Source organism: Falco punctatus (assembly GCF_963210335.1).
Source record: "Falco punctatus genome assembly, chromosome: 5".
NCBI classification, from domain to species: Eukaryota; Metazoa; Chordata; class Aves; order Falconiformes; family Falconidae; genus Falco; species Falco punctatus.
This window is the reverse complement of record NC_137584.1, coordinates 89,609,108-89,634,153: the sequence shown is the minus strand read 5'-3', so window position 1 is coordinate 89,634,153 and position 25,046 is coordinate 89,609,108. Positions and strand designations below refer to the sequence as shown.

The window sequence follows — 25,046 nt, the reverse complement described above, 5'->3', positions numbered from 1 at the left end:
GAAATCACTTGAGTTCAGTAGTTCTGGAATTGGGCTTTTAAGGTTGCAAATGGCCCTCCAGGGCACAAGGACGTGAATGCTTCGAATTTCAGACTTGTCTGAATCAGGTTGGAGCTAAACATAATCTGAATACCAGGAATCTCAGATTAGAGGGTAGGGTACATTTGGGAACATATCAGACTTGATACTTCAACATCAAGGATCTCACTGTTTGCACTGGTAAGCTCCCCATCCCCGCTCTTTGTTTCGTAAGAGTGAAATCTCACATCAAGAGCTTAAACAGTTAATAAGATAACATTGGCACAGCATTGAAACAGAGGAATTAAGAGTGTGAAAATCAGAAAAATGCTTGCTCAAAGTGGTAAGCCTGATAGTAGCCCTGTCAGTTCCCTTAAAACAGATGTTGGCCAATTCTGCAGCTCATCGTGACATAACCTTAGAAAACGCAGAAAAAAAAAAGTCAGTTCATATTACACTCTCTATATAATTAGGGATAATTAAGTACTCTAGATAAGAAAAAAGTTTAATGCTGTGTATATCTTGGTAACATCTCAGCCATCCCAAAGTACGCATTAATTCTAGCTCCCCCATGCAATGATACGTATTCGTAACATCAGTGACACCTTAGGTCATGACATGAATTATATTAAATCTGGAAATGACTTAGTACTTTCCTTGCCACCTTGGAGTGCACATCAGTCAGTGCATGGAGCTGTGATTGCTCAAGGAGAGAGATAGGGTGTGTTACAGTCCTCAGAAACTATCTCTTCACAGCCACACAAGGCAGTGCTGTGAGATCCTGTTTCACACGACATTAGGCAGCAGGCCTGAAATCCAGCAGAAGCCAAACCAAAGTCTGTCAACTCTTCCTAAATGAATTTACAAGTGAGGAATGGGGGAATGAGATGAATGGCATGGGCTGGCTGGTTGTGCATGAGTACAGGGAAGCAACTAAATATATTTGTGGAGATCCAAGTACACCACCCCAAAAATACACACATACTTTCCACCATTTAAATATCTTGTCTCTGGGTGGAAGCCAAAAATTTTTCTATTTATTTCCATGTATGCCACCAAGATACTGAGGAATTTAATTGCCCAATTCAAAATGTTAAGAAAATAGCAGAAGGCTAAACATTTCAGAAAAGGCCAAGGTGTTAGGAGGATGTTAACTCACCTAGCATCGTGTGCTGAAAAAAGGAAAGTGATTTGTGAAAAAAGCTTCATTTAGTCTGCACAAGAAGCCAAGTTCTGCCTGTGATAAGCGTTGGGAACACATGCGATGATACCTCGTTTCCAGGCTTGCTGACAGATACTTCCAATTTGCATTTCTAAGCGGAATTAGCAGAGAAAGGGGATTTACACATCCCTTCCTGATAGGACCGATTGGTTTGGTTTGTGCTCCATGCAGCCAGGCTCCTGCAGAAGCCCAAACCTTGCCGTTAGTTCATCTTTGGACAGGAGAAATACCTTTGGATGAACGTGGTGGTGGACTTGTGCTCAGGATGCTCCAGGCCAGACTGTGCCACAAATTCCCCACATTATGCAAGTCATTCAAACTCTCTTGGACTTAGTCATTTTCACAACAGGAATAAATCAGTTTTGCCTATTTAAATTGCAGCTCTTCAACCAGAGTGAGAAAAACTTACTACCACGTTATTAAAGGCGGCCAAGCAAACCCTCCTCGTACAAAATTTCTGCCCCTGAAGGCAACACTGGGAAGCTACGGTCATTCCTCAGAAATGCTTGAAACTGTTATCTTGGTGGAAAGGATCCTTGAAGGAAAACAGCGCTGTTATACCTGGAAGGACCCACACTGGTAGTTGCCCTCTGTTCACCCTGCAATTCCTGACCTGATACTGCTTTTACGAGAGGGAATGTATCCTTGATGGAAGTAACTTGCAGGTTCCCTGAGTGAGCACAGCCAAGAAAATCCTCCCCTTGCCCTCCATCTCTTCAGTTTCACAGGCTACAAGGAGGTAGGTTCACACAGGTGGGACTGCTGTGATGTTTGTGCGAAGACAAGGATGCCTTCCCCAGGAGAAAGGCCTGGGGGTGAACTGGGTTAGCACTGCTCCTGCTGCCAAAATGGGGAAAGGAGAGGCTGGGAAAGCCATTCTCACCCAGGCAACGGTAGCAGCACATTTGGTGTCAAGCCTCTTTGCTACGAAGTGCCAAGCTGCATTTGTCAGCACCTAGAAGTCAGCCTGGGTGAAAGGACATTATTTAAAAATGTAACTGGTATTACTTTTACTAGTAAAATAGATTTCTTTTTTAAAGCCACGAAATATTCAACCTTGTTTCATATGGTTGCAAGCTTACAATATCCATGTCCTCCCCAAACTCCTTCTCCTTGATTGCACCCTGCCAAGAGGACAGTACCCATCGATGGTATGGCACGATGGTACGGCACGATGATAGCACGAGTAAGCCCGAGGACCTCCACACTGATTAGGCTGCAGAAGGCTGATTGCTGTTCATGGTGCCTTGGATCTTGGTGGCAGTTGCATTTTCCACGGATACAGGGTCCAGACTTTACTAGTTCAGTTTAGAAATCTCCAGGCATAAGCAACCCCTTTAATTCGCAGATGAAAGCAAGAGGACGTCGCAGGCTGCCAGAAGGTATGTGGCTTAGCCAGGTCTTCTGTGGGACAAGCTGAATCCAAACAGCCAGGGAAGAGGGTTGAAGTCTTCCTGCCATAGTCCAGAGAGTATGATGGGTTGTGAGCAACGGGCTGTCAGAATCACTTTGCCCTCAGCTTAGCCGTGGATGGAGACAATGCCAGCCCAAACCGAAGGGTTTCGTGTGCAGCTGGAATCCTCCCGAACACATCTGACCCACTGCGAAGAATTTTTAAAACGTGTAACAAACATTTAGTTGTACAACAACTGTAAACAGAAATACCTATTTATATGAGCATTAGAAACCTGTAAATACAAATATAAATCAATCGAAAGTGAAAGCAAGACTCAGGATCTCAGCAAAGCTGTGGCAAGTCAAACATCAAGCTTACTTACAGAACCAATATGTCAACCCACGTGTGGGGTGGGCGCGCATCAGGCAAAGCACTGCCATCACAGGGAGCACACCTTTTTAAGAGAAAGACATGTATAGTTTGGCACATGGGCCCTTGCTTCCCTTCTCTCACATGCTACTCGAGGCGGCTTTGTTCAGCAGCAGAACATGCAGCACGTAAAAAAAGAGAAACAGTTATTACCTACAGAAAAACAAACCTGGGCTTTCCACAAACAGTTGGTGTCGGCCTGACTAGCCCCTGTTGGAAATGTTGTACAAATTTGATATACTCACTGTTTTTCCCCTGGTTTCCTCAATTGGCCGCAGCCTCGTGTCTGTTTTTGCTGGGTTATTCCTCTTCCATTTTCCACGTCGAGGCCCCCTGAGCAGGGCCAGCAGCGCCAGCCGCCCTCGGCACCTCTCCTCAGCGCAGGTGACACCTCAGAAAGCTCGGCAGCCATGTCTGCCAGCCCTTCCCTCTGCTTTCCCCTGTCCCTTGGGGCCATGCTGCTTGGGTGAAAAAACCAACCAACCACCAAAAAACCCACCCAAACACCAAAACCCTAAAGCAGCGCAGGGGATGAGGGCCTGGGGAGAAGAGAAGGGAAAGCAGGAGGGAGCCCTGGCCCTGTCATGGCCGTCGGAGCCTCCTGAGGTGCAGCAACACCAGGCCAGGCCCCCCCAAATGTGCGAAATGCCTGAAAACCACTTAAAATATACTTGGAAAAAACGCCACCTGCCCCCTGGTCCCCACTGTGTTTGGGCGAGAACAGACTGTCCCCAAGGCTGGCAGTGTGTGCCACCCAAAAATGTGAAATAAATCAGTAATTTTCCTCAGAAACGGCGAGGTTCTGGGGAAGTGGCTGTGGGGACACCCCCCTTTTCTTTCCCCCTCGTTTTCCAGCCAGCTAAATAACAATAAATAGCATCATTTTGACAATAAATGGCATCATTTTGATATGATGTATTTATATTTACATGGTACATTTTAAAGCAATAGCTACACTGATCGTACATATTAGAAACAATAAAAAAAGAAGTTAAGAACTAAAATGTACATCATACACTTGTATATATATTTTTTTTTTTACACAGAGGTAAAAAGGCTTATAAAAATCAATACAACAGGGTTTTAACTTTTAGTATATAGATACAATAATGATGAGGCTTCAGGCACTTTAATTTGTTAACGTGAGCAATAGCTTGGAAAAAAACAACAAAAAAAAAAAACCAACACAAAAAACCCCTTTCCACAATAGAAAAAAAAAATTTTGGTTAATGTTTTGTTACCACAGATACAAAAATAAAATCTGAATAATTTCTCTCAAATGATTGATGTCAGTATTGCAAAGCTGACTGGGAGAACGCTACACACTGTTCAGCAGCAGTGTGGAAATTAAGGAGAAATATTTACAAAAAAACACCCATTTCTATCATTGTGCCCTTACACCACTGCCTTCACAAACCAAATAACACACGCAGCAAAATCTACAAGTATTACAAAAACCCAAGAGAAGAAGGAGGAAGGAGGAGGGGAAGAAAAAAAAAATAAAAAGAGGGATTTTTTTTTTTTTTTTAATTTTTAGTTCCAGACATACAGAAAGGCTTGGAGTATGTCTACTTTGCTTAAATAAATAGGGGCACTTCAAGACCGGACAAAAAGCTGTAAGATCTTTTTGTAGTGTTGTGCTTTATAGAGAGATGATCTTACAGACGTTTGTTTACATGAAACAACTTTGAGAACAGAAATAAAAGGAAAAGGTTGTTCCATTAATTCTCTTTTTTTTTTTCCCGAGGCTGGCTTGATGTTTAGTAGACACCATTGAGAGATTTGTCAACTGCTATTAGGCACAAAATATTTATATTTCATTCAGCAAACCCAGACATATCACCCAGAGTGTAACACTCCATCCCTTTTCCACTATCATTCATTTTTTTTTCCCAACTGAAAAAATCCCCAGCAACTGCTACAAATTAAGCCTACCGAACTCTATAGTGTATAAGCACATTGCATACTTAATTCATGGTTGACTAAAAAAGCTGTGATTAACTCTCAGAGGAACCGTTGGGACATTCCACCAAGAAAGAATGGCAAGCGTTCCTTTTACATTTATTTGGCAAATTAATAGTTTAAAAAAAAAAAATCCTCTCTTTTAAGACTGATGTCAATGTGCAATAGAGGGAGGGAAAGGACATGCGCCCACTGGCAATTTACTGCAGAAAGAAATTATGGCAGGAACAGCAGTGCCAGCTTTGACAAGCCAATCCCTAGCTGCCTCAAAGTATTCAGATTGTACTATGCTAGTTAGAGCTCACTGCGCTAAATCTTTTTTTTTTTTTTTTTTAATAAAAATTATTTGGCTATTCCTTGTAATATATTAGAAAAATACTCTTTTTCCAAGCTAATTACAAGCCTTGTACACAAGACAACATGACATTTAAAAAAATAAAAAAAAAATTAAAGTAATCTTATCCTGCTGTATGCACCTTATGCATCCACTTGATAAATCTGGGTGGTGAACTGGGGAGGGGAAAGCCAGGGAGACACTTCGGTCTGGCTCCTGCAAAGACTCACATGCTTAATCCTACGCACAGACTCACAGGAACGCTGGCTGCATGCGCGATACATCGAGACATGTGTAAGCATCTGGAGGATTGGGACCGCAGGTCAAAAAATGGAAGTGGTGGTTATCATCCTGGCTTTTGCTTTTAAAAACCTGTCTAGATTGCTAAATGTAGTTTCTACTGTGGATGCGTATGTTCTCATGCTCATGTATTATACAGAAAACAAACAAACAAATACAATTTTCCATATAATCCACCACTTAATGCAGCATTTCCCCACAATAGTGCTTTTGACATTGCATTGGTAGTAATTCTTTGCATAACAACAATTTTCCTCATCTGGAACCTTAGTGTTTTATTCACAGATCATTACATGGCTGGCTAATGAAAAAGTTCCCTTTCTTTTGGGCAGAACTCTGAAAACACAGTTTTATTTTTCCAATGTTATTTAGGGAAAAAAGAAAACCCTAAAATTTAAGTTTCCCTTTCAAGTAGTGGTCTGAAATGATTACAGGTAAGGAGAACTACCAGATTCTCAATGGTTATGTGACTATGGTAACTGAGCCTTGCTTTCTGTTCACAGAGCTTTACGAACAGAGAAATAATTTCAGATGTTTGCTGAAGGAAATGACGATGGACTCTAGAAGAGAAACTGCAGTTTAGATGGCTATTTTGGCTTTGGAAAACAGAACAAAAACCCCAAAGAAAACCAGTGACAGAAATACTGTGTTGTGGTACAAGTTTGTTACTAGCACACCTTCTATACACACACAATAACTTGATGGCAAGTATCTTCCAAGTGAGATTTCATTCACTACACCACCCCGTTTCTATAAACGCCAAAGCTTGCTAACACGCTGATGGTACCGCACAAGCGGAGGCAAGACGGACACAACCTGGAGATGTTCTACAATCCACCACCATTTAAAGCAGTTCTTTCCTCAAACTCATTTTAACTGAAAAAAAAAAAATTAAAAAAATGTACAAGACAGTCTGTTTTGATTACAGATTAATAATACAAAAGTCTATGCTGTAGGTTAGTTAGTTAGAACACTTGATGAGCAAATCAATGCAGTGTGAGCCCCTGACGACCAAATGTAAGATGATCCAAACTGGTGGTTTCTGGATGCTGCTGGGCACAGTGGCTGCATCAAAATGAGTGATCTCAGTGCTCCAAAACCAACGTGTTCCTTGAACTACAGGAAAAACGTAACACTTCGAATACATCTGTAGTCATCCAGCAGCTTTGTGTTTTCCACCACAGCACCTGCACATGACCCCACAGTGGTAACAAGCCCGAAGCGGCAAGTAACAGCACATACATGGAGCAATGAAAGACAAGGCGATAAGGGCCATCCACCGGAGGCAAAACATTTCATCACTGGTTTCGCACGAGCAAGGATCTATATAGTCTCCTTCTGAATCAGACATACAGTGATAGAGCATAGTGTCTGCACACCACATACAGCTCACTCGACGGATGCAAGTCTTGACGCGGTCTGGAGCATCCTGGCATTGACCCCGTTTATTCTCCTCATGGTTGAACATGTCCCTGCAGTACACACACCGCGACCTCTCACCATCTTCCTTCCGCCTGGGCTTGAATTTGACAGGTTGAGTCTTTATCACAGCACCTTTGATATCTTCACCCAGGTCAAAGTCCGAGTTGTCTACGTAAGGATAAGTGTATTCGTGTTTTGAGGCCTCGCTTTTGGCAAAACGTACGTAGGAGTCCGTGTCATCAGGATCAAAGTTCTTTCCTCGTGCTGGGGCATGGCGATAGTCCTCGTATCCAGTCATCCAAATCTTTTCCCGAGGGTTGATGCGCACTATCTCCTCATCATCATCTGGAAAGCTGACATGCCGATAGGATCGCGGTACTGACTGTGGAAGCAGGGATGGAGATGAAGAGGGAGAAAAGATAAGTAAGCTCATTTTGCTATCAGCAATCACTGTCTCTTTGCTTAGAGAAAAAACAGTTATTTAATAATTTTAGTTTTCCTTCTTTGTACGCCCTTTACCACGACCCATCACAGAGTTTCAGCCTTCGGCTCAGGAATGGGTACAGCTGTCACAGACCTACAATGGTCCGTGCACAGGTGGTACAACATAACATTAAATCACAGTATAAGCTTTTTTTAAAAAAAATAATTGAAAGCCATTTAAAGGTAACTGAGAAGGAAAGGGAGAGAAAGGAAGGGGGTGTCTTCCAGAGATGTGAGGGGAAAACCAACCACCAGTCAGCTATGGCAGACACAGCCGTTTAGGTGGCAACACTGGGAAGAAACCTTACTTGTTCTAGGTGGTAGTGGTCAGAGCTATAATGGTCGTGAAGGTGTCCACGAGTGCAAATTCTTCGATGTTCGCAGGATGCAGGAGAAGCCAAAGTTCGCACAGGCTGTTCCCTTTTTTGAGAGGAGTTAGAGGAGCTATCTGTAGCATTCTGTTTTAAATGGAAAGGAAGGAGGGCAAATTGTCAAACATTCAGCTGTTATGGCATGCAGTATTAAAAAAGAGGTTTTGCCGCTCACTGACTTCGCACACACCTGCAACATTGGCACCTTTGTAAAGTTTCACACAGAATACTTGAAAGAGGCAGACCTGTTGCCAGGCCATAAAAGCTGTCACCACACATGTGGAAAAATAATGTCATAGCCTACCCATGACATATCCACCAACACCACTCATGTTCACATGGCATGTTATTTGTTATACTGGGCATTGCGGGGTGATGAGTGCTCACGCTAGAAGCTACCTATGAAGAGCAAACTCCATCAAACGATGCAATCATGTCAGTCCTGCGGGCAGACTTGGACAGAGCATCTGTGTGCCCAGGCTACAAAAAATCCTGGCAATTCTGTTAACCTCCAGGCATCCCATTAAGCCAAAAACTCCTTTAAACATTCTTCTCCAGTCACCAAATTCCAGTTCATCACAGACTATTTTTTAAAACCTTCAGGGCATGTTCTTCTCATTTTGCCACTAATCTCTAATATGCAACAAATGTTACTTGTGTTGTTGTACATTCCTGGCTCACAGCAAGTACTTTTTTTAGGTTAGTTACATCATTACACAACAACGATCATGAAAGGTGAAATATCACACAGTAACATGCTATTGCTAATACCTGCATCTTCTTAATAAATCTTCTTAAAAAATTTCTCCTGGAGAAATACATGGTGTGGGGGGGTACCAGTCCTAGCTATCCCCTCTCTCTAGCCTTTCCTTGTTTCAATAGGTTCCATACGCTATCCAGTCGTTCAGGATTTTGCCCATTAATTCGTTTCACAGATTGCTTGGACTTTTTCATATTAACATGAATATCAGAGGGCAGCTGTTAATACGCTAACAGATCAGGAGCAGGAAAAGAAGCCTCCATGCACAATGATCAGAAAAGCTGTAACACTGCACGTGTGTAAAATATTGGTGCTTTGTATTAAGAAAAATCTCTATTCTCTTCCAACTAACAAGCTGTGCTGCAGCTACGGTGAGGCCAAGGGAGACGTTTCCATTTGCCATGACAGTTAGTTAGAGACACAACTGCAACAGCAGAGAAAAGTTGTATCAGTAGCGGGAGAAGACTGGTTTTACCTGAAAAACCTTCTCTCCTTGTCAAGAATGCACTCTCTAAATATTATTTTCCCATGAATGGTACTAGACATATCTTCTACTCCAAGAATACAAGAACGCTCATTGTGGATATTTGTTTATTCTGAAAACAATGCTCTGCAAGACTCTGTCCAAAGGTGAGAACATCTTAAAGCATTAGAACAAAAAATACATGTTGATCCTCTTTAGCCAGTATAGCACTTAAAAGCACTGAACTCCCAGCTTACTTTGGTGAAAGCAAATATACCGATCTGTTTGCAGTGTGATGTAAAGCCAGGCTGGGTTATCTCAGGGGTACAACAAGCAGGATGAGTTTTGAATGGCTGACCCACCCATTAGGGACAGACTTTCCATGCATGTCTTTGTTTTGTTTTTTTTTGTTCGTGTTTTTTTGTTTTGTTTTAAACAAGTACGTAGAAACAGAACAACTCTTAAGACAGTTAACCACCCCTACAATGTAACTGCATTGATATTCAGGCTCTTTTTTTAAAAAGTAGTTTCATCAGCCCAGTCTTCATAACTTATTAAACAAAGGCATTTCAAACCTGGGGTTTAAACCCTTCAACGCTAATTCTTGCGCCTTTAGGTCCTACAGTATCTAGCACATTTTGGGGATGTTTGAAAAGAAAATGAGCAGCTTCTACAACCAAGTACTTCATAGTAACATTAAGCTTCCAACCTGTTTGGAAAACCCGAGAAAAGTTAGGATTTAGTTACAACAGCCACTTCATATGAGCACCTTTCTGCAGCGCTGTGTGTGGTGCAGACTCAGATGCTGAGCTGTAATTTAAGCTTCTCAGAACAATAACAGTAAGGCACACGCCCCATAGCCCGGGCAGCCGCAGCCTCAGCCTGCAGCGTGCTCTCAAAGTTAAACTTTGACTGGCATGAACCAAAAAGGAGGCAGAGCCTTAACACGGTGCTGTGCCAGCCAGCGGGACCCTTCACCTTCACTGGAACCACAGCCGAGCCCTGCTGGGATAAGCCTTTCATCGATGCGCTCCAAAAACATTGTGGGTGCTCATGGCTGAAATAACGATGCCTGGGAAAATTACCCAACTGGCGGAGGTTGCACATACTGGCCTGCAACCCCCTCACCCTCCTAGATGAAAATAAAAATCCCAAACAGGATATAATTGCTAGATAATCTCAGTGGGGCAGCTGGGAGCTATAACCAGCCCTGCAAGCAGCATGCTATTTGCTGCCTGCCTCTCAGGGAGGGCAGTATTTCTGCAATAGGCAATTGGAAAAGAGGCTGTAGTGATTTTTATCTTGCCCGATTCTTATCTACCCTTGCTTTCCTTCACACCTTAATTCTCCTTCAGACCCAGCAGGGAAACCGAGCCTCTCCTCCACATGTGTTGACATGGCTACAAAACCTGTTTGCAGCATACCACAGAGGCTGTGGCTCTGGCCTCTGCTTTCACCTTATTAAAAAACTGCTGCAATTCCATGTTCAATGTCCTCAGATTAGAGGGGCACTTTGCCAACACAAACACCTACTCTAAGTGCCAGAAAGGGAGAAACCAAGCTATCCGAGACTATGTCTCTGCTCGCTTGTCCGTAAAAAAAATTCACGTTGCCTCCTGGTTGGTGACACTAAAGGCAGCTGGTTGACAGTGTCTGCAGGGTTACCTTGCTGACCATCGGCTGGCATAAGCACTGTTACTTTCCGACAAGGTCCCTCACTGAAGCTTCGAACTTCTGTAGGAGAAAAGAGAGAAGGCTCTCGACACATAGGAATGAATGAAGACTGGGGAAAAAAAGGTAGAAAATACCTGCCTCCTCCCAAGCAGAAAGTCACCAATGAACCCCACAGGCTCCTCACCCGTGCTGGTGCGCATACTCATCAGTGATGTGAAGAGAGATGCGAACAACAAGATGACACAGTTTTCTGATGAAACTTAAGGCATTCAAGGGCATAAAAATGAAAGCCGACCCTGAAAACTTGCTTAAGAATCTCATAATGCCAAAAGACTGGATGTTAAAAAAAAATAGAATAAATACCCCTAAAATGCAAAGTGATGGAAACACCTTGATCTGACACATACAATGATACACTCTGAGCCAGCTGTTGCGGTCCGGGGAAGAGTTCTTGGGATGAAATCAGACAGCCCTGTGACAGTGTCAGCTTGGTGGCTCAGCAACAGATTAAAAAAAACCCAAAGAAGCAGCAACAAAGATGATCATCAAGACACTGCATGTATGTGCTGTGCTTCCCCAGTCTGTCCATAGCTCTGGCCCACCCTCCACCCTGTGTCAGTAAGGGTATTTCCACCACTTCTGCCATGGTCAGGCCAACCGAGGACACGGGATGGCTTCACAACGCCTCCCTAAAAGCCTGGGTCTCTCCAGCCTGGAAAAGAGGTAATGGAAGGGACCATGAAGATTGGAAGGGGAAGCCTACTGAATCACAAGTCCTATGGGAACGTGAGTAAGGAAGAGATTATTCTTCTAGTAACTTCAGAATAGAAGCCTGCGAGGCATTCACTGGAACAGGCTCTGATAAAGGTCTCACAGAAGGAGGTGCTTCTGACAGACCCCATAGTTAAAACGTGGTTCAAGACGCCATTCAGAAACCCTCAGAAGAAAATAAGTGACTGAGGATCAAAGGTATGATGATGCTCAGACCTTCAAAAGCATACTGTTCTCTCAGTACTGCTCCACTGGGACTGAACTTGGATTTGGTGACTGGTGAGAATCAGGCACGTTCTCAAAGAAAAGGCACCCTCACATTCAGGCAAGTGCCACTACAAAAAAATGATGGCAAAACTTTGTCAGAGATGGAAGCAGGGAACAACTTCTGTCTGCCCAGGATGAGACTGGGTCTTGGCTGGGATTTTCTACCACCAGCATGGCAGGAAAAATTCTGGGGAGGATGGTGAAGGGGGAAGATACGAGAAGTTTGCTGCAGGTCACATAAATACAAGACACTCACCTACAGGAATACATCTAGAAAGGGCACAGTCTTCAGAGCCAGGCTATTTCACCGATGGGAAAAGATGTCACGAACCGGTGAGCCACTGGTCTATCAGAGAAACACTGTCTTCTTCTAAAGCCTCTTGAAACCAATCCAGCTCCAGTATTTGTTTTTGAGGGGAAACTATTGAAAACATGCCCAGTAGCCACATAAGAGAAATGAACCCAAAACTAAAGTTGTTGGAACAGGGAGCCTGGTAAGAAACTCTGTTTCAACATGCCCTCAAATGCTCAATTAGAGAAATTTGTGCCGCACATACTAAAGCTTTGCGATTGCTATGGCGGTCGCGAAGTCTTGTGGTTTCACTGCTCGGATAACAAAATCATTAATCATGACCGTAATAGTAATTTTATAAAACCCGTGCAAAATATTTCCTTTTGCAAGTGAGCTGTACATATCCGAGTGAGCACACGTACTGCATGCCTGATATGGCTGCTCTGAGAAACACCACCGGGATTCTACATGCAAATGATTGCACTGTGATCAAAAAGTGTCCCTGTTTCCCCCTCAGACTCTCAGAAGTGGCTCACTAAATTAAAAAACCCTAGCCATTATTAAAGAAGATTGTGTTAATCATTTACTGCAGTTTACTTCTCATTGAAATGGATTTGTTACACAAGGACAGCTGGCTAATCAGATGCCTAAGTAAAACTCTGAGATAAGCATCTATCATAAAAAATGATGAGAAAAAGAAGCCTGAACTGTACTGATCACCTTGCCTCTAATGGCTTTACAGAATAGGTTCACCCCATGTGATGCAACACCCAAGGGTGACTACAAAAAAGAAGAAAGATTCATCTCAAAATTATGAAGCAATACAATCTGTGGCAGCTTGTGAGAAATTGGTTGCCAGAGGGAAATTACGGAGCTCTGTCACTTTTAACTTCCAGAAGCACTCTCCGCCAACTAAAGCATGCACAAGTTTGCTGTCAAAAATAATTGTGCGTCAAGCAAGGCGAGATGTTTTTTTTTTTTCTCCCTCTAGGATATTAATGGTTACATGAGGTGGACAGGACCAGGGGCAACAGAAGTATCATGATGTTCAACAAGCAGTTTTGCAAGTCATGGACCTAAAGGAGTCGAAAACCTGCGCCAGCCTGGCCTTTGCAAAGCACAAGCCCTCTACAAGCTGACATGCCACGCTCTGCTTTGCTCGTCTCCCACTGCCGTGCGAGCCCACTCACTGCAGCACCCATATCTGAGGGGGACTGGCAATGTGCAGAATGGAAATGCAAAACTTGGTGGGGGCTCAAGTCTCATCTTCACCAAGGCAGCCTCCTGCAGCTGCCAAAGCTCCTCGGAGTGCCTCCTGTGTTCACATTGGGAAGCCTGGACATGTTAAAGAGGAGCCCATTCCTATCTTGTCATCTGAAAAGACATCCCCACTGTCCCCAGGACAAGAAACCCAGCTCCCTCCCCAATTCACAGCTTGAGGATGACCCCGGAAAGATGACAGCCAGCAAACGGCATCCTCGCCCCGGCTGCAGCCCACCCACCTCCAGCCAAGACCCATGTGGTGACTCCTCGCAGCAGCCGGAGCCCTTTGTTTGTGCGCTCTGCCCAGGTGCAATCCCTTGGGAGTCCCGGCACAAGCCAGCTCTTCTTTGCTTGGCCCTTTTCATTCGCTGGAATAGGGGAAAACACAGCTGTGCTATCAATACGGAAAGGAAAGATGATAAAGTCGGCGAAATGGTACAGTAAGCGAGCAATACTGAGCTAAGAGCTAATCATAAGTTTATCTGCAGAGCCTCTGCTGTTTATGAAGTTTACAAAAAGGAAGTCTGAGAGTTATTTCGGATGCATGGTGAAGAAACTTCCACCTTTCCAAAGAAATTAAGATAAAATATAGTTTCCCAGAACTCCCTCAGCTTAATCTTGCCAGAACAAGTCCTTCCTTTCTCCTCCTGCTTTTTTTTTTTTTTTTTTATTTATTTAAGCCTAAAGAGACATAGCATGTTTTAATTTCACAGAGAGGGGAACAACAAAAATCCTAAATTTGTGTCTCAAAACACCTCCTTCTCCCTATTAAGGAAATTAGAGAAGGAAAGAGTTGACATTTTCCATCCACCTCTAAGTGTGCCCCGTATTCTCAGAGCAGCCCACTTCAAAGGGGGCTTAGATAATCCAAGTCTTAAGAAAAAGGTTCAGTGTGAAAAATCTTTTGAGACTCCTGTCTCCTGAGCAGAAGCTTTTAATTTGTCACGGCAAGATAAAGCCACAGAAGAAAATGCTTTTGTCAAATTTCTGTTTGTTTCCTATCACTGAAGACAAGACAGAAATTGTATTGAAGAAAATTGCTCCCATACAGTTTTGAAACGTTTTGACACTCTCATCCACTGAGGACCGCTGGAATCTAGTTCTATTGCCTAGCAAAGAGTCTGAAGAAAAAGCTTCATGTTAGATCATATTCCAGTACAGTTCAGAGACAAACTGGCTGTACACAACCATTACAATAAGCATGGATTCAAGATTTTTCTAAAACCAGCACAGGACTATGACATCTCAAATGTCTGGACTGTTTCCTAGTCACCACTCACACAAATACCAACCTGAAGCGCAGAAAGCTAGCTAGTTTTACTGCTACCTTTTCTGTTTTTATTTTTGAGTTTTGTGGTTATAGCTCTTAGTGCCAGTGGCTGTGCCGTCTGAAGTCAGCAAAGCTTCAGGAACGTCTACAAGGATTCAGTGCACAAGATCATCTCCGTTAAGCTAACGCTAAGCCCAATTCTGGCATCATCACTCAGTTCTGCATGGAGCACAGATGTGGCCTGACGGCTAGCTTCAAGGAGTAAAAAGAATATATGAGAATCAGACACGGTTAAGTGATACAGCAAATACTCAGATGTGGTAAGGGGGAAACCTCCGTGACATTTTCCTGTTTCACTACTGGTTGGTAATACAAGGAGTCAGACACATCACTGCAAAAGCTGGCATTTGAACAGATGCCCAGAGAAATGCCCGCAAAAGCCAGAGGAGGACTGAAGTAAAACAGTACCCCATTTTGCTCAGGCTCGGCCCACGACCAGAGGCTGTGAGTGGTTCCACAAAACATTTCCTTCCCATATGATACCCCTCGCCTTGTCCTTACTACACCACTGGGCTAGCGCACTGCTTCAATGGAAGAAAAAGTCTTTGCATCAGATACTTAGAAGGGAAACCCAGAATGTTGGAAGGGGGAAAAAAAGCCCCAGTTCCCAGGGGGGCTGCTCCCCAGGCAGCACAGCAATCCCATGGCACAGTGGCAAGAGTGGGATGGCTCTGCCTACCCACGAGGCGCTCGTGTCCTTGTCCATCTGGAGAGACTCTCCTTTCCAGGACTCCTACATATCCTTCTTCATTCCTGTAACAACTCCTTGCTGTGGCCTGACAGGATTTCTCCATGTTGAGATGAGCCACATCACTTCAGCAGGATCTTTGTACCTACGCTCGGGAACTGTTTAAACCAACCAATTGCTTAAAACCATCTAGGGCCAGAGGCAGACTTCTCCTGTCTGCATAAAGGGCTCCGTTAATCTGTTTATGCCTTGGAAATGACATCTTGATGCAGACTGCAGCACAGACGGCATGATCAGCTGCCCAGTATTTGTGTTAGTAGCGAAGTCTCCCTCTTCTAACAGGTCATATTAGCCACATCACCCCAGCTGTCCTCTGCTAAGGCCAGGAGAGATGGGCACTGAGGTCAGTACCGCTGTGGGGAGGTGACGGTCCCTGCTTCTCCCTCCCACCACTCTCATCACCTGCTCCGTGTTCATGCTTGGGTGGAAAACCACAGGAACACAGCCCAAAAAACCATTTTCGGTCTCAGCTCCCTGACCCCAGCTGACCACCTGCAGAGGTTTGTGCCCTGATGGCACAGGAGGGTCTCCAGGCAAAGCAGGGGGCACAGACAGGTGGTCTGAAGAGGGAGGTGGGTGCCAGCTCCTCTTTAAAGTCATCCATCTTTGACCTGCTTGCCATCATCATAGCTGCAATTAATTTGGAAAGTGCCAGCTCCTAATTTTAAGGTGCTAACAGGGAACTCAGCACATCCAATGCTGCCGAAGAACTTTTAGAAGACGGGCAAGGATGCTAGGAGATAAAGGAGTGAAGCTCAGCCAGGGGGTGTTAAACACTGGACGTGCACAGGGGATGGCTGTGCTGCCGCTGAGCACAGCCGGGAACAGATGGCTCCACATAACTCACCACTGAATCTCAACTCTTCTACACAGAAAATTTCCAAGGCAGGAGGAAGAAAATAAGATTGAGGGGGAAAAAAAATACTAATGAAAGTTAGATTAGCTAAACTAAAAGAACTGGTGCACCTAATCCATCACGTCTGTCTTTGCTATGTACAAATCCAACACTTCAGCCTTTAAATTCAGCAGCACGCTCCTCCTCTGTGATATACCAGGTTACAAACAGAGGGGATAAAAACCCAGTTAAATGCAAACTTCCCACAGCAGACTGATATGGTATTTTAAGAAGCCAGTTAGGGGTCATTTATTCACACAGTTATGAGCATCCACGTTATTTTAGCTGGAATTCACCACCAAAATAGAATCCAACAGCTGATGCAAACTTTTAAAATACCCTCTTCACATGCACTGCAAATATGTCAGGCTCCGCTTAAAAATGCAATGGTACTTTTTACTTCTGCCTTTCCTTCGCCTTTTGCAGACACAACCAGAGGACAGATGAACTGCTTCCTATAATTGCTTCTGATTTAATTTTCATAAAAAATTTACAAGATACAGGGCGAGCAGACCCTTGGCAAAACACATTAGGCAGGTGAGGGAAGGAAACAGGACTATTTAGATGCAGTTGTTTATAACGCATTTCTGTACCGGGCAGAGGTCCATTTTGAGCTCCCTGGACTCTTGTATTCTGTTGTTCATCCTCAGTCACCACCAAGCACATGCCTCGGGGCAGAGGGAACACCATCCTGCAGTATTTTGTCAGTCAGAAGGTTGTGTGGTGAGAATTTTGGGGTTTTTTTTCTTTTTCTTATTAAAGGGCTGAAAGTGGGAGCCTGCCACTTTAAAGGAAAATTATTCTTGAAGCTTCATGTAAAAGTACGTTTCATTGTTTAGCTTTACCAAACTCCTCCTTTTCCTTTCCAAACTCTCCAAAAAAAGAAACCCCAAGCAAAACAACACATTTGAGTGGATGCAAACAAATTATGGTTAGACTATCAAAACTCGGGTGTACACTTCAAGTGGCCTGAACTCTGTTTTAGTATGGATTTTTTTTTCCCCCCATTTCTTTTCTACCTGTTATATGAGACAACAGATTCAAAACAGACTTGCAAGCGCTTAAACAGCACGTGGAAATTACAGGCTCCCTCATGAAGGGCAGGGCAACATAGTCATTTGCCCCGTGGTTCCAACTCAGCCCCCTTCCCACCACCGCCAAGAAGGATGCTCCAGCTCAGCACCAGGAGCCAAATGCTTTCCCCTGCCTCTAAAATACAGGGAGAGGCTGGGATGCCAGGGCTGAGCGTGGCTGTGCCTGCTTGCTGCTCCAGAGCCGCATCCCTCCGGCCCCACCAGCACTGCTGGGTTACGTGCTGGCTGTCGATTCCCTAATTCATTCTGCCATGGTATGGGAAGTGCTCAATCATTGCCATGTCCCCTGTCCAAGGCTGCCTCTTTCCAACAGCGTTTACACTCTGCATGGCATCTGCTCTGCCCGTCACCTTCGGAGGTGGCATCCAGGACTGAGCGAGACACCCCAAATGCAGCCAGCATCCCTGGTGCCCTCTCATGTGAGCGCTCCGGGACAAATGCAGCAGCTGCAGAGCCTGCAGCGTACACATATAGCTGCTCGCTGAAAGCAGCTTCCTTGGGTTGCATATCACAAGAATGGAAAAGGCCATTTTCTGCCTTCATGAAACTTTCAAGCACCCCGTGGCCAAAAGAAAGGACTATACACTGCAAAGGCTAACCGCATAATCCAGATTAAAGAAGGAACCTAATGGAAAGCTACAGTAATATCAACTATGTGTTTTCGAGGTAAAAGTGTAACATTTGGCCCTAACACAATGCCACTGACATTGCCTCAGCTATCCTGTCGTCTCCTTCTTGTCTCAATCGAAAGCTGAATTTTGTGGTAGCAACATGAAGGAGGAAAATGCCATAAATACTAAGCCCGGCTCAGCCACGAGTACACGAACCACCGTACCCGTACCACTGGCACAAGCACAGCAGAAGCCTGTGCAAAGCCACCTTGCAGAAGGCAGTGTTATCCACGGCCAGGGGGTATGCAATGAATTTCGGGTGGCACGATGAACATCAGCGGGGTGGTGGAGGCTTTTTGCTGCCTGCTTAGCTGATCACTCTTACGGTTTCCCTTGAGCCAGCACTTCTGCTTCTCCAGCCCTACGAGCTGGCTTGAGGAGCTAAACCACCGGAAAAGTATTCACTTTCTTTTATAGGGCTTGGTTTTGGTTCACTTCCCCAGGCTGGCTCAGTGCGGGGTCAGCCGTGCTGGTAAAAGGGGGACGGACGGAGCCCCTCTTTGCTCCACTGGCTCCCAGCGGTGCTGTGGCTAAAAGATGCATCAGTCAAGTTGCATCCCTCAGCTGTGGTTTCATACACAGCACTAAAATAACCCCTGCAACCCCGTTCCTGCTCCCCGACACCAGCTCCGCTCTTGGCATGGCTGTGCTGCAAAAGCAAGGTGGGGTGAACTGAGCTGGCTGGAAAATAACTTGCTTTTCTCAGGCGTCTTGCCTCAAATCTGGTCCCCCTTACATAATGCTGAAGAAATGCCCAGGGAACCACAGCTGAACAAAAAAGCGTGGCCAAAACAAGAAGGCCACAAACCCAGAGTACAAAACTCTGTTGACAAGCCGAGGTAGGCAAAACCGCTGCGCTGCAAACAGGGGAAAGACCAGCTGTACTTGCAAATGCTCCTCCTGGCTGAGGGCAGGGGATGGGAGCCACGCAAGGGAAAAAGCAAGGGCCACGGTGGCTCTTCTGGGGAGGAACAGCAAAGCCCACCCTCAGCGAGGGGTCCCTGCCATGGCTTTGTTGGCAGCCAGCAATTCCGGCTCTGCTTGTAGGTGCTCACCCCTCTGCATCCCTCCTTTATCTGGGCTGCTGCTATCGCCTGCAGGGCCATGCATGAAGTCCAACCAGTAAGCCGATCCAGGTTAAAAAACAATCCTCTAAAAAAAAGAATAAAAAAAAGAAAAAAATCTTTTCCCCCTGCATTTTACTTAAAAGGTTAAGAAAGGGCAATTTCATCTTGGCTACGTTTTGTTTCTGACACATTTGTGCCTTAAGCACACAAATGCACTAAAGCGTTCAGCTCCAGATGAATTAAAAGGGAACACGCTCATAAACAGCTTCGCACTTTAACTCATCACACAGTTTAACTACATTACTACACAGGCAAATTATTTCTTCAAAAGACAAGCATGCAGCTAGCTGATTGCAAGTGTGAAATGGTTACGCACTCGGGTAACAAATTCATCAGCGAGAAACTGCAGCTAGGGATGCACCAGTCAATTCACCCTTGGACGAGGAACTCTACAGGCAGGTTTGCTGGTGACCCTTCTCATGCCGAAGCCTCAGGTGACTGCATATTACAAGGAAACAAGCTTTCTGTAATCTGAGGATTACTTAAATGAATGCACGTCTGGTTATACATAACAAATAATTAAATGGAGTATAAACCAGAAAGAATCAGCACACTAAAATATGCCACATCATCACTTAAGCACAGGGAAAGGGGGAAGTTGGTGTTAAAAAGAGAAAGAAACATAAAACCTGACCTAAATCTCTTTGAACTGCTGGAGCAAACTGAACAAAACCCCATACTTAACTGGTGCACAAACTACAACATTTACAAGTTCTGGCAAGATATAGCTATAAGGAAACTTCCATCACAGCAGAAGATCAAATTTCAGTTTCCTGCAGGATATATCCCAATCCCAGCGCAGGACCAACTGTGTTTGCATGTGGGAATGGTACAGAGCCAGAAAATACACTGCAAAAACGGTCTTGAGAGGAAGAATTGTGACAAGAGAAATTGCCTACCCTCAGCAAAGTAGCTCAACACATCCAAGTCGCTGCTATAATTAGCTCCATAAAAACTACACGACAGCGAGACTTGGAATATCTGACAGCAAGACCGGTATTTTCTGCTTAATAATTTGTTACCGAATAAGAGACACACCTCGCCTTGTCTTCACGCAGACACCCCAAACGCCCCAAGCTCTCAGCAGGGCTGATATTTGCAAGAAAGAATCGCTGCTCATTTTCTGGGCTGCTGAAATTGGGGCTGCTCGTGTCAGGGGGAAAAAAAAATCCACATCCTTTCTTACGGGTCTAGTTTTGTGCCAGCGAACACCTTTCTGCCTCCTCCACAAAGTGCCTGCCCGTGACTGACCAGATTTCGGACCGCGTTCGCATCATCTCCCCGCCGGCGTGGCTGCGAGTGCCAGACCTTTGGGAAGCGCTGCAATACCAGTTTGCTGATCCTGTCCTTGCCGGGGACCTGGGAGTTTCAAGACTGTGTGTGGTAAAACAACCAGACTGATAGTTTGGGTTTGGGGGTGGGGGGGAAGTGTTATACTGTTTGAAAGCTTTAAACTGAAACAGTGCCAAAGCAACTGAAGGTCAGTGCGTTTGGGAGTTGCGTTAAACTGCGTACTCCTTATCTGCAACAAGAAAACCTTGCTTTGCCCACCAGAGGTTGACCCGAAAGCAAAAAAAAAATAATATGATAAATACAATAAAGCAATACATAAATTGTGCAAGACCTCTGCTTCCTCCTCGTTCCTTCTAACGACAGCAAATAAAGCTTCAAATCTGCCCCACGGTTCTCTCCCCTACCAGTTTCCCCTCACTTATCACTTCAGTACAGCTCACGAATCTGTTATATACACAAGAATAAACAGATTATATGTTCTGTGTACCTCTGCACCACAGCAATTTTCCTATTTCCTTCTGTCCGGATGACAGGCTGCAAGTAAGCAAGGACAATCTATAGGCTGAAGAAGACGTTAACTGCCCCTACAGTTTTGAAAGACTTAAAGAAAAGAGCAGCTGCCATCCCATATGACAGCAGCGATATCTCTGTCTCGGTGACAATCATAGTAAATTATTATTGAGTATAGCTTGCTTGTACCGGTAGAAAGAGTAAGAAAATAAATGGGTTAATTTCCAGCATCACTTAAAAGAAACAGGAGGTCCTGAAGGAAAGGGAGAAACACAACGCTGTAACAAAAAAAAACCAAAACAAAAAACCACCCTGAAAGCCAGAGAAAAACTTTCCACTTGACTTTCCCTACTGAAAAAAATCTCTTTGAGCACTGGTATCCATTCCCATTGAGCAACGCGAATTTGTTGCGGGCAAAGTTAACCTGCAGAAAGGCAGGGGGCGGGGGGAAGGAACACAGAGAAGCTGGCCTTAAAATAGCTGCACATTCAGGACCTTTTCACTGTTTTAGTGGTATCTCTCCTGCCTCCCAACCCCTGGCATAAAAGCAGGCAGAATTCCCCTGATGCATCCCGGTATTAATGGGAGGAAGAAAATAAACCAATTAAACTCCCGCTACACCAATGACTTCAGACGCCGGGACTACCCTGGAAGTCAGTCTGCTGGAACAAAGCGAGGCAGATTTCACGGCACTGAAGTGTGAAGAGCGAAAGCCGTGTTCAGACATGACAAGCGATTGCTAAGCTGGCGTTGCACTGACTGTTCAAGTGTAGGGTGTGGATGCCCAGAGCACCGCGTACATACAACTTGAGAGACCCAATTATGAAAAAATAGGAATAAATCTTAGTCCGGTTCATTGCTCAAAGCCAGGAAAGGCTGAAAGGCATGGGTTTTTGGTTGGTTTTTGGTGGTTTTGTTTTTTGAAGGAGGGATTTGAGCCTGCTGGTTTCTGCGTGTGAATTTCTCTCTTCTTGGCAAGTACTTTTTTTCCTTTTAAAATCTGAATTAGAATAGCTGTGGTTTACAATGCAAGCCCAAAATCCAGACATCAGAGGATGTGGCTAGCAACAATGAACCCTTTGGCTGTACATGCACAGCACAGCTGGCTGCTGAGCAGGAAGAATAACATAGGTATGGCCATCTAGCCCTACTGCTGGGACAATCCCCTCATCGCCTCCCTCAGCCTCACCGAGCAAACAAGGTGGATGTGCTCGTGGTGACAACCTACCACCCCCATACAGAGCGCTCTGCTCCTCCAAAAGGCATTTTTCCTTTGTTACTCTAGCTTAGCCTTAAGAAAAAGGAAATTGCAGGCTCCTGCGGCTCCTCAATCCCCGAGTGCAACTCATGAAAAAAAATAAATCTTGCAACTCAGTGCTTCCCTCCTCTCAGCAACATCGTTTGCCACGGAGGGGCGGGACGAGAAATGCTCCAGCATCACACAGAACTTACAAATATATTCCAAAGTAATTGGACTGGGTTTCTACACGTCTACTTTAAAGAAAAAGAGCTACAGTTGTTCTTTAAAAGAACCATCTGAACGTGAAACAACCAAGCCAGCAAGAAAAATTAGATTTAGTGTTTATCTAACTAACATAAATCTTATAAATTTTAATAGCGGGGCTGTAACACGCTTGAGGCCCACATGGGAGATGAAAGTAGGGAAAAGGTTTCATGGAAAGACAGCAGGGAGAAATCTGTTTTTTTAATTAGGAAACCAGAAGAGCTGCAATGAGAACTGTAACATTAACATCTGCCACAATCCTCACCGCTACGGTGGCGAATGGGTAATTGCGTCTGTCCCTTAAATGCCTGTCAGCAGCATCCGTGCCACATGCAAACTTCCTAACTCAAACATCCCTGAGCACAGGGGCTCAACGTTCATGCCGAGAAAAAAGGCACGAGGGGCGCAGGATCGCTCCAAACATGCAACTTCGTGGTGAAAATCTAAGTCTGAAGACTTCTGTGGGAAGCCCAAGAAGAAAAGTGGTGGCAGCAAGATCTATCCACATCACCTTAGTGAAGCAGGAGAACATTTTCCCCATTTGTAGTTGGGGAACGAAGGTAAGCAAGCTTTTAGCCAGAAGTCAGCAAAAGAAGCAATGGATTGAGGGCAGGCATCTTTAAATGCCCCCCTGTAGCCCAGCCATGCACCTCTGGATCACGCCTGCTCTACCTGCAAAATTCTGCAAGTCTCGTTTTGAACAACACAAGGATTTTAAAAAAAAATTATTATCGATGACATGAAATGCCTATGATCGCAACATGCACATCAAAACTAGCATGGCTGAGTTTTCTTGTTTTCTCCTGTATATCCTTGTTAATCCAGAAGGGGACTGCAGTAATTTTTAGGTTCACAAACCAGAGCCGACATGGGAGCTGTTGCTCCTCTTGCCAGTGGGTGTCTTTTCTTCAGCGCTAAAGCAGGCACAAGGCTGTGGATTTATCCGAAAAACACATGAGCAGCATTTCAGCTGAGCTGGTCATAAGGTTTCGGAACAAACACCTCTGCTTTTTCAGATGGTTTGCTAAAAGAGACCATTTCAGGCACTCTGCAGACTCTGGAAGACATTGACCTTTCTCTCCTTGGACTGAATTCACATTTTTCACTTCATGGTCAGTGGGATTATTGTCTGTAATTGAAAGTAGAAGTGTAGATTAAGGAAAAGATTTTGCACAAGCTTGATTATATGGCAAATCCTGTGGCTGAGGAACTGCAGAATATATTCAGTCCTTATTAAAGGTTATTTCTGAGATGACTGTTAATTAAAGAAGGCTGAAGATGCAGGCTAGATGGATGAAGACAAACAGAACAATCTCAGACCATCGCAATGACAATGTTTCCCCCAACGGAGACAGAACGGATGGCTAGTCTTACTCAGATTGCATCTCTTGAGAGGACGATTTATAATGTACAAGACCGGAGAAATTTATTTGCTAACATATGGAAAACATTTATGGGCCCTACTGAGGATCTGGAATTAAAGAAACACAACTACATATTGTTAAAACTTCTAAATGGAGATTTCATTTTAGAAATAAGCATTTTCCCCGTCAAGTCGGTGGCAGTTATTTCTATATACTTTTGCTTTCTGCCCTGTCAGGTATAAACTTCAGAACAGAGGTTTGTATCGATTCAGCTAGTTGCTGTAGGCCTAATCCACAGGAACATTATTAGATGGCAAAGTCCTGTTTTTAATGATATAACCCCTGCTTCAGAACCATGGATGTGCAGCATACACCGCAGGGATGGGGGCAAGGTACTGCTGCCCAGGTTCTTGTCTTGGCACCGCAAACTGCAGTGATGGGAGGAGATAAGGCTACTGGTACCAGTGATGTTTCCCAAGCAAATGCTTACAGCACCACAGCTGCAGATAATTCAAACTCAAAACCAAAAAAACCCCCCACCTTCTAGTACAAGAAAACGATCCTCCATTAAGCCACACAAGATCATAGCCTGAGGGAGAGCTCTACCTCTGGGGCAAACCTTCTCTTCCCCATGAAAATAACTTGCTGGATGCCCGGAAGGGTTGCGTGCTGGCTGACGAATAAACAAAATGAATGATGTACGAGTCGCACGCACAAAAAACATGCACAGAGTCATCATCCCACAAAGTGGTACTGACGCTAACTGGATCAGGAACAGTATAAAATAAAAGCCCTGTGTCAATCACCATCCAGCAGCCGAATCAGGGGCAGTGCTTATATATATATATATGTAAGGAAGGTGGCTGTTTTAAAGCTGGTACCATTACACCGGTGCAGACATCAGTGCTGCCGTGCAGGACAAAGCTGGGCTGGCCGCCTGCAGAGGAGCGTAAGAAATGTCAAGTTTGGGACCACTGTGGTTAAACAGATTGAAACATCTTGAAGGAGAGGCAGGACCTCGGGCCAAATATTTGAGGCAGCAGCGTAGCAGCAATGGCTGGGATTTTCAGAGACGGGTAAATG

The 25,046-nt window shown here is 44.6% G+C and overlaps 1 protein-coding gene across 5 annotated transcripts in view; it reads right to left on the bottom strand.

The window, feature by feature from the left end:
• Positions 1-3,965: 3,965 nt before the first annotated feature.
• Positions 3,966-25,046, bottom strand: part of SPRED2 (sprouty related EVH1 domain containing 2) — a 65,691-nt gene continuing 44,610 nt past the window's right edge. For all 5 annotated transcript variants that reach the window (XM_080388272.1, XM_080388270.1, XM_080388271.1 and 2 more), the window contains 2 exons: positions 7,875-8,024; positions 3,966-7,465 (listed from right to left, as the gene is read on the bottom strand). In XM_080388272.1, the coding sequence (XP_080244398.1) occupies positions 6,815-7,465; positions 7,875-8,024 (801 nt within the window). In that variant the 3' untranslated portion in view covers positions 3,966-6,814. The remainder of the gene's footprint in view (positions 7,466-7,874; positions 8,025-25,046) is intronic.